The 10317-nt window shown below is 33.9% G+C and overlaps 1 protein-coding gene across 20 annotated transcripts in view; it reads right to left on the bottom strand.

The window, feature by feature from the left end:
* The window catches only part of BAZ2B (bromodomain adjacent to zinc finger domain 2B), a 317972-nt gene that overhangs the window by 12313 nt on the left and 295342 nt on the right, over positions 1 to 10317 (bottom strand). For 14 of the 20 annotated variants that reach the window (XM_059167217.1, XM_059167218.1, XM_059167219.1 and 11 more), the window contains 6 exons: positions 9914 to 10187; positions 9587 to 9742; positions 8851 to 9011; positions 5177 to 5487; positions 4654 to 4789; positions 880 to 1026 (listed from right to left, as the gene is read on the bottom strand). In XM_059167217.1, the coding sequence (XP_059023200.1) occupies positions 880 to 1026; positions 4654 to 4789; positions 5177 to 5487; positions 8851 to 9011; positions 9587 to 9742; positions 9914 to 10187 (1185 nt within the window). The remainder of the gene's footprint in view (positions 1 to 879; positions 1027 to 4653; positions 4790 to 5176; positions 5488 to 8850; positions 9012 to 9586; positions 9743 to 9913; positions 10188 to 10317) is intronic. The other 6 variants (XM_059167222.1, XM_059167225.1, XM_059167229.1 and 3 more) reach the window with 2 other exon arrangements.

Here is a 10317-nt window from a genome sequence, read left to right as displayed (position 1 = left end):
AGACATGGCAGTTACTGGTAATAATTAATGGAAGTTATTGGCCAAGAGATTAAACATGGAAGGGAGTGACTAACTTAGGAAACACCTAACAAAGACTCTGGCCCTCAACACATGCTGATCCTTTCACACTTCTTACTCCTTACTTTCTAATGCTATGATCATATTGCTTCTCTTTAATCAATCATTATGAGTTTCCACAGGTTTCTCATTTAAAAGTGACCAGAAAGTGACTTAAAATACATACGATTATTACCATTTGTCTAGCAGTTTAATTCCTAGGTATATACCCAAGATGAGTGAAAACATTTATTCATACAAAAACTTATGTATGAATGTTTCTCAGCAGCATTATTCATAATACCCAAAATATGGAAACAACTCAAATGTCTATCAATGGAAGAATGGATAAACAAAATATGTTACATTGAAAGAATGGAATATCATTTGACTATAAAAAGGAAGGACTAATACATGCTAGAACATGAATGAACCCAGAAATATTGTGCTAGGTGAAAGAGGTCTAACACAGAAGGCAGCATATTGTAAAAAGGCAGCATATTGTATGATATGATTTATATGTAACAACTGGAATAGGTAAATCCATCGAGACAGAAAGAAGACTAATGGTTGTCAGAGGCTAAGGGGAGACGGGGAATGGGGAATGATAGATAATGGTACAAAGACTCTCTGTAGGGGTCATGAAAAATTTGTTGTGTAATTTAATAGTGGTGATGGTTGTACAACTTGGAAAACCACTGAGTTGTACACTTTTAAAAGGGGATTTTTATTGCCTGTGAATTACATCTCTTAAAAAAAATTCCCATATAGCTCTGCATTTTGAGCTGGCAATTAGAAAGTTTAGTGTTAGCTCAGTCTCACCTTAGCGATGCAAGCCGGACAAAACCAGTCCCCATCTGGAATAGTGGTGATTTTGGGTCTATGGCAGTATGTGTGACAGCCTTTGTCACAGCCGTCGCAAAGGAGAAGCAGCTCTTCATTATCTCCCTTTCGACAGATCTGGCAGTACTATAATATAGGAGAAATCATTTAAAATTAGCTCGCTGCTGTGAAGACTAGTTACTGGGATATTAAACACACCGTAATTCCTCATTTATATTAGTAACAAACATTCCGCTTGCTAACAAATATACAGTAGCCGTACACATCTATGTATCTCTCATTACACAGATATGGACCACATGACGGGGTGAGCAGTTCAATTGGGGAAAATGCACATTTCAGGTAGACTGCAAAGAACAAAGCTAGAGGTTGAATGCCTGCACACACTTCAGAAGCATGTACACATTAACATATGAAATCATTAACGTGACATTAGAGCACATAAAGCAATGAGTAGCTTTAATACACGGTGTTTTAATTTTTTAAAGCATTTCATCTTTTGCTTATCTTAGCATCCTCATGATATCCTGAGAAAGAAATAAGTAAGAGTTAGAGTAATTTTTAAGATCAAAATTAGGAAACTTGTGTTAGTATCAAAATTATATATAACAGTAAAAAGATGACACTATATTTTGGCTAAATTATCCATCTACTTTTTGAGACTGATTTAAAAAAAAGTGTCCAAACCAAAAAAACTTTTTAGAATTCAACCTAAATCAAACAAGTGTCACAAGTGCAGAAAATGAATCCTACAAAATTATTTCGAAGGAGAAAAAAAACTGGTAATAATAAATTAAATCAAAGAATTTAGTCATAACTGATTTTGTAGAGCTAAAAATAAAATTATTTCTTCTCTGTGAAAGATTTTCTAATACCATTAAGAACTTTAAAATCTGTAAGGAGATTCCCCTCCCCCCATGCATACATACTCTGCATAACCAGTTTCACAAAAGGAAAGAAGCAAAGTTAGAAAAGAAAAACTTTGAAGAAAGCTTTAAAAAATGGTCGATACTAACCCTGTGTTGACATTTAGCTTATACTGTCACAGTAGAAAATGACTTGTAATCAATATTTTGAAAAAGCAAAACATTTAAACTGTAAACCACTTACACTAATTGAAAGTTATATATTTAGATACTTAAAAACAAAATAGCTTAACTTTTCAAACTTAATTGTTAAAACTTTCAATACAACATTAAATCTTAATCTGGGAAAGTCTAAAATAGTCTTATATAACTCAATATGTACATCAATGGCAGCTTAAAAATCTTATCAAAATGGCAGATACACACTATTCAGCTTAAGTATCTATAAAGTGTATGTAATATACATAATACTAAAACTGTTGTGTGTACTAAGAGCAAAAGCAGCAGAGTCTGCCATTCTAACAGTAAGTATTTTCTTTTTATTTTTTTTAAAGATTTTATTTATTTGACAGAGAGAGATCACAAGTAGGCAGAGAGGCAGGCAGAGAGAAAGGAGGAAGCAGGCTCCCAGCTGAGCAGATAGCCTGATGCGGGGCTCGATCCTAGGACCCTGGGATCATGGCGCCCCTAACAGTAAGTATTTTCTGATCCTTCCTAATACCACATCACTAAGTACTTTAACATGGTATTATTTCTCCAAATTTAAGTTATATCTTTATAACTTCAATTGTAAAAATATTGAGAAATAACATTTAGAAGGTTATAATTAAATCCCTATGACAATAAAAGTTAAAATTAGTTTCATGAACAGTAAATAAATTCTACTTTTTATAACAGATAACTAGAACTACTACAAAGTCTCTCTGACATCTCACATTTATGATTTAAAAGTAAAATTCTTTTCTGATACTTATTAAAAAAGGGTATTAAAAAAGGGTGACAGGTATCAAGCTTATAACACTTTCAAAGAGTCACAGCAATAGCTTGTAACATGTTAGAGCAAGTGTAGAGCATAAAACAGTGGATATTGCCTATGTTTAACATTAACAACAAAATAAAGCATGCTGTGGGCAGAGAATTATCAGGAGGCAAATTAAGACAGCTTTTTCTGTCCATGATAAGCCTGGTCTCTGGCAAAGAGGGTATTTCTAAAGGCATTGAATACTTTAACATTCTGTTAGGACTTGTTATGAGGATTATTTTAGGCACAATTACATTTCTAGCTAAAGGTTAAAAAGTGCTCATTAATCTTTGATTATGAAACTATGCCTTCTTTTCAAGATAGTTTCATAGCAAATAATGTACTATTAAATATTAAAAAATGAAAATTGTAAGAGATGGAGTTAAATAGTGATAAATGTGTATTAATAACATGAAAAAGACTTATGAATTTGTCAGAAATGAAATAAAGTTTTTGATTGCAGAAAGCAAGAATACTAATATAAAGGCAGATTTTGGAACAAATTTTGGGTTTCTATATACAGGTTATAACAAAACTGACCCTATCATGACGACTATTTTGGTGTATATGAGAACAAGAACTGTTCCAATTTCATTCTGATATAGAATTCTGTATCTTAGGATCATTACAGTCTAGTAATATCACCAAGTATATTTCTCCAAGGGGGCCTTAAAACTGGTTTTAATCATAACTTTTAGAAGAAAAATTCTTTTTACCTGGTAAAAATGCTACCAGATGAACAGAACGTACCTTCAATCTTATGGTAACTTGTAATGTGGATTGGAAAAGACCTAAATTTGAGCAGACTGTGAAAACTGCATGTTCATTATTCCAAAGATATTTTATATGAAGAAGGGAAAAACCACAAAAGAAATCAAATTTATTTTTAAGAATGAGTAAGGCGTGGAGTAGTCTAAACTTAGAGGTAAAAATAAAGCAAAGAATGTTAAAAGTATTTAAGGATCACTTCTTTTCTTTGGGCAATGACTATTTTAAGGAAAGGAATTTTACTCTTAGTCATTCATAAAAACAAATCTCAAATGTTTGGATTTTACAGCTAATCTGTAACTCAAAAGCAAATGTCAAAGTAATTTATAAAGGTTCACATATAATAAATATTTCTATATCTGATATATAAGAGGCAAGAGGGACATGAACATGATTTAAAATGAGCATCTCTCTGGAAGCTACATGGACTATAGCTTTTATTTTGAATACATAGTATTTGATGCCTGGTACAAGGTAAAGGTACCTTCTACCTTTATATACACGATGATAACCACTTGAGCTTAAGCAAATAAGGTGAAAAACCAGTTTTAATTGTTAGAATTAAAAAAAAAAACCCTATTCTTCATGTTAGCTACTTCTGATGACATGCATGATTATCAAGTACACAAACTAAGAGCTCTCTGCTTATTTTGTATTTACTCATCTATTTCTTAGCATTAAAAAAAAAGAAATCTGAAAGAAATATAAAGACATTTTAAGAACACAGTTAATGTCCATAGCAGATAATGTTAGCAACTGAATGTTTACAGGAGTAAAAGGGTCTTCAAAATATTTAGGTGAACAACTATTATGTTAACAGAATACAGAAAACAACTTTAGTCAGAGTTATAAACAATATTCCACGAAATGAGAATCAAGACTTTTAAAAAGAAGAGATAATATACTTGGTAGTTTCCTTCAAAAAGCTCAAAATAAGAAGAAAAATATCAAACTGAAACAGTATTTAAGAATTAAACTGTCAAGCAAAGCATACATTATTTTGACAATAAGTAATGTATTAATTAAGAAAGATTTAGAGGTTGGGAAAAACAGGACAAAGTAAATTAGTTAGAGTATTTCTTAAATGAAAACACTTACAACTTTCATAATTGATTTTTCCCATGCTATTGATTTCTGTAACTGCTGAATGCACAGAGCTACCTGTGCAGCACTGCGAGCTTCTGATAATGCCCTTCTCCATACCCTGAGCCCTGGAGCAATATCCTCTTCAATTCTGCATTGAAATATAGAAAAATTAAGTAGGTCATATCCACATTTATGGTCACCGAATGTGAAACAATCATCACACTGAAAGCCAAGCAATGACAAAAACATGGAACAGCCAATAAGAATAAGGTTTAAGCAACTAAATTTGATGTAGTGCACAGACTGTGGCTACGTGCCTCAAAGCTTAGTCACAACCAGGTAAATGTAAGATCACTTTGCAGGATTATCAACGCACATAACAAAAAAAAAAATGTTTTTACAAAGCACCATGCAAATAGCATGATCCATATGGATCACAGACATACAAGAAGATACATAGATAACAGGCAATAGAAAATAGGCTCCAATTAGCAAAGAAGCACAATAATTTTTCAAGTTAATCTCAATAACCTACCCGTCACCATCACCACTAATGGATGGTGCAGGAGCAGGGACAGTAACTGTGCCCACATTATCCAGTTTGATCTGAATGGTGGTACTTAAGGGGCTCTTCAGATACCTTCTCTCAATGTTCCGCTCCAAATCAGCCAGCCTGGTTACAGCTATATCTAGGGGGTTGTCACTCTTCCGTTCTAGTGCATGTGCACTGCTTTCTTCTTCGCCAGTAAATTCTCCATCATGCTCCTTGCACAATTTAGAAAATGACTTATGTTCAAAATATACCAAGTCCTCCCTTTCTGATGCAGGCTCTGGACACATCCAACCCTATATATCAAGAGAATGATGTTATTATGGTTTCCTCTTAAAATGCCTGATGGGTGAATTACCTGTACTTAAAATACAGCAGCAGACACCAGCAGATCTCAAGGATCTTTACTGGAAGTTTTTACCTTGTGTTTCCTAATGCTAGGTAGAAACAAGAATAGAAAATTAAAAGAAACAGTTAAAAGTTTGAAGAAGAAAATTTAATAACTTTGATATTATGAAAGATATAATGAAAATCAGCAAAGTATTCTAAAGGACTTGAGAATGAATAAATACTTATTTCATGGGACCACTTAAATGGAAAATTCTCGGTAGTCTCTGAACTTTGTTCTTCTTTTCCATTTTCACTCCTTCCATCACTCTTCTGTACTTACCATTTTTCCTTCAGCCACAGGAGCTTTGTCTAAGCTGTTACATTTGTCTGTATGGCTTTTCCCCTGTTCCTCTACACCTTCTTAACTCTACTCATTCTGTAGCTCTCGTATTAAAATTTACTTCCTCAGGAAATCCATCCTTAACCTCCTTTTGGAGGTTAAATCTCCCTGTTACAGGTTCCCATAGAACCACATGATACTCCATGTCCTTGTGGTAGTCACAAGTTTACACATGATTATGTGATGAACATTTTTCTACCTCTAAATTCCAAGAGGGCAGGGGCCATGTCTGCTTTTAGTCATTTTATCTCCAGCAGATAGGGCAAACAGATCTCTCTCTCTCTCTCTCTCTCTCTCTATATATATATATATATATAAATGTTGATTGAATAAATAAATGATCCTACAACTCAGCTTGCTTATATCAATCCTTTAGCTCTAAATCCTTCCAAGATTCCCTATTCCTTAACAAAGTCCATGTTTTTATCACGACATTCAAGTAACTGAATCTACTTCTTTCTCGCACATTCCCATTTATGTACCCTACACCGCAGACAAATTCCATGTTTGGGCTCCCTGTTCCTGGTGCTCCACTCATGCTATTTGCTTTTTCTCGTATGGCATTCTCTGTTCTCTGTCAAAGCCTTTGTCATCTTCTCATCTCTCATCTTGACTTCTCCATGAAATCTTCCCTGATCTTTCTCCTATCTCCTCACCAGAAGTACTATATTCTTTTTCATGCATAATTCTGTACTTGTCTGTGATCAGTTACTAGAGTCTACAGAGATGCACCCATGTCTTTTCTCCATATCATATGACAAGCTTTCTGAGCCAGAAACCACCTTGTATCCAGTTTTGTGATGTCCACTGACTGATATGGAATAAGTACTTAATAAATAAGAAACAAAATGACCATTATGCTTTTTATTAAGTCTATTTAGTGATAATTATTTTGTTTTGTATATTGGGATCAATTCTTTCTCATTAATTCAGTAGAACATTTATATTTAGGAGATAAGTATGAAGTTATAAGTAGTATGCTTAAGTGCATTAGGTATAACTCATGTCAAATGGCTTCATTCTTATAGTTTGAATGGATACTACATACCACTTAAAAAAAAATTCCACTTAGCTTCTGAGAACACAGCCAAAAATTTCTAAGCAGCTGGTAATATGATAAAGTCATTCACCAAAATTTGAATATTATTTCCAGAAAGATGTTTCATGCCCATGCTCTGACTTTACACATAACTTGAAAAGTGTGATGATATGCTTTTCCAACCAATAGCCAACCAGACTTGGCAGGTTAGATGGGGGAGAGGAGGAAGGAAGTTGGAGGAAAATAGGGCTAGTAGAACCAATTAAATTAAAATCAACAAATAGTAACAACTGATCATGAAAGAAAACAGACTATAGAAAGCAGATGTCATAGTTCAAAAAGCAAAGCACACTAGGATCATTTAACAAAGGGGCAAAATGATTCCCTCAGGGATCATTGGTCTTCATTGGTCTTCATACTGGAGATACTGTGTCACCAAGAGAATTTAAATCAAACTCATTATTCTCAATTTTAAGAAGGCAGTGTAATATATAACATAAGTGATCCAACAAACATGTCAAGAAATTGTAGCACTAAATGGAATAATTATTATTTTTCCAGAAAATTAATTTGTGTAGAAGAGTTCACTTGTTGAAGATGCCAGATAAATGAGGCATTTTTATATTGCACCAGGAAAAGGATTTGTATAGTTGCCTAGTACAATAGTTTCAGCATATGATAAACTTCCCAAGGTTGGTAATTATGTTTGTGGCAAGAAATGGATATTTTATTAGCCCTGGAAAATTATATTTTTTGGAGATTCCTGAAAATTTCCAAATGCCAGCATTAAAATAATTTTGAAGAAGTATTTTAATCATTGGACAGGGTAGTATTATAAGTTTCTCATTCTGGATAAATGTGAAATATCTCATCAAATTACATTGAAACTACATTTTCTAAACCTTTTCAGGTATTTGTCTCATGCTTATTTACCATCAGTCCATTTATTCTCAGAGATGTCACCTTATTATCAATTGAGAAGACTTTATACTCCTATTTACAAAACCAAAAAGTCTTGCACAAAGGTAAAGCTTTCCTTTCTTTTGCCTTTCCATTGGAAGCCAGTTCTGATCATTGTTTGTGACAATGGTAATGCCCAGGAGATAAACACATATATTAAAAATTTACATATATATGTAGGTGTATGTATGTATCATAATATAACACATATTCAGATATATCTATATTCCCCAATTTTATTTATTTATTTGTTTATTTTTAAAAGATTTTATTTATTTACTTGTCAGAGATAGAGGGAGAGAGAGCGAGTGAGCACAGGCAGACAGAGAGGCAGGCAGAGGCAGAGGGAGAAGCAGGCTCCCTGCTGAGCAAGGAGCCCGATGTGGGACTCGATCCCAGGGTGCTGGGATCATGACCTGAGCCGAAGGCAGCTGCCCAACCAACTGAGCCACCCAGGCGTCCCCCCAATTTTAAATTATATAGAGTAAATATCTGACACACGATACGGCTTATTATAGAGGTGCTTCCCAGACCTAAACAAAACATGGTAGTAGGAATTTAATAGAGTATTCTATTATCATGGTGAAACTGTGAAACTCTGCTTGTGGTAAAGAACTGCATACCAGAAATGACAGTTTCTATTGTCATTAAGAAGGCAGCAAGATTTAGTAAAAAGAACATGGGTACTGGAGTTAGACTGATTTGATCTGAACCCACATTTAGCCACTCACTATAAGACCACTGGCAGGTTACTTACTCTGAGACTTGTTCCTTATCTGTAAGATGGGAAAATTAATTCAGGATCATGATAAGGATTAAATGAGATAAAATAAATACATTTAACATAGGAACGGGCAAATGTCAGGCATGTATAAATATTAGTTACCTTCCATTATCCTAAAAACAGATTTTATTCCAAGTCAATTTTACCTTCACTTGCAAACTTGCTGATGCAACTCTCCTTTCTAGATCTTCCACCTGTTGAAGAATACTCAAATCCATTTCCATTGCTTGATCTTCTACTGACCAGTTCTCCACAATATCTCGAGTTACCTGGTTTTCTTCGTTCTCATTTAATTCAATAATAGCAACTACATTTGAAAAGAAATTAATTTTAAAATCTACTCTATTCCCCAGTGATTTCTTTCAAAAAGTAAATAAAAGTCCAGGGGTAACATATGCATGTAACTTAACAGACACAAGTGCACTTGTGCATATGCAGGCAGCTTACTTTTAAAAAGTAGGAATATTCTTTTTTTCTTAAGATTTTATTTTTATTTATTTGACAGAGAGAGAGAGAGAAAGAGTGAGCACAAGCATGGGGAGCGACAGGCAGAGAGAGAGGGAGAAGCAGACTCCCTGCTGAACAAGGAGCCCAATTTGAGGCCAATCTATCATAACCTGAGCCAAAGGCAGTTGCTTAACCAACTTAACCAGGCATCCTAGGACTATTCTTTTTTAAGAACGCAATACATCTGTATGTTGTAAAAAAAACATAAGAAAGTAATGCCAATTTAAGAAATGTAAATAGTTACTATTTTTTGAGCAAGATAGAAAAACAAATGCCTATCAGAAATAAATTAAAACATACTAAAATACATTTTAAGGTAAAAGAATTAATTTTCGTAAGTAAGCAAGAGAGCAGCAATCTATTTTAGGTACATACCATCCTTATTCTTGATGCAGGCTTGAGTAATGTAATCCAAATGTTTCTGAATTTGTTTCTGTAATGCCTTTTCTCTTATTCCTCTGAGATGTAGCACTTTAAGCAAAGCTTTTAGGTCCTCTGGGTCAATAATTCTCCACCAACCAAATTGCATTTCTAAGTCAAGATAAATATGTACATCTTTTACAAATATCTTGAATATGAATTAATGGCACAAAACAAATCAGCAGATTTATAACTACATATATAACCATCAAAGACTCAGTTATAAGACTCTACTAACAATGAAATAAAGTAAGTGGCTAAAAACTGTCTCATTGTACCTACCTTCTGGAATAGGTTTTGGACTAGGAAAATCTACCGGTTTTGCTACTTCAACAGCCGCAGGCTGAGTTGAGGAGACTTTTTCATTCTGTGGCACCGGAGATTCACTTTTACTTGAAGCAACATTGGGAGTCAAGAATGAATTACCATTTCCTTCAGATAATCCCAATCCTGATCCCAGACTAGGTACAGGTGATGTAAACGGAATATTAGAAGCAAGCACGCCAGTGGGCCATCCACAGAACTGGAGTCCCATCATAGATACTCCACTTTTCATCTATAAAAAAACCAAAATATTTTAAAAGAAGAACAATCTAAAAAGTTAGGAAAAATGTTTAGCATCTGAAATTTTTTAAATTCTGAAAAAAAATAAAGGTAATTCAAGAAGCCTTTGCCTTAGACTAGGA

Source organism: Mustela lutreola, chromosome 3 (genome assembly GCF_030435805.1).
Source record: "Mustela lutreola isolate mMusLut2 chromosome 3, mMusLut2.pri, whole genome shotgun sequence".
Lineage (NCBI taxonomy): Eukaryota > Metazoa > Chordata > Mammalia > Carnivora > Mustelidae > Mustela > Mustela lutreola.
This window is presented reverse-complemented; position numbering and strand designations above follow the sequence as displayed.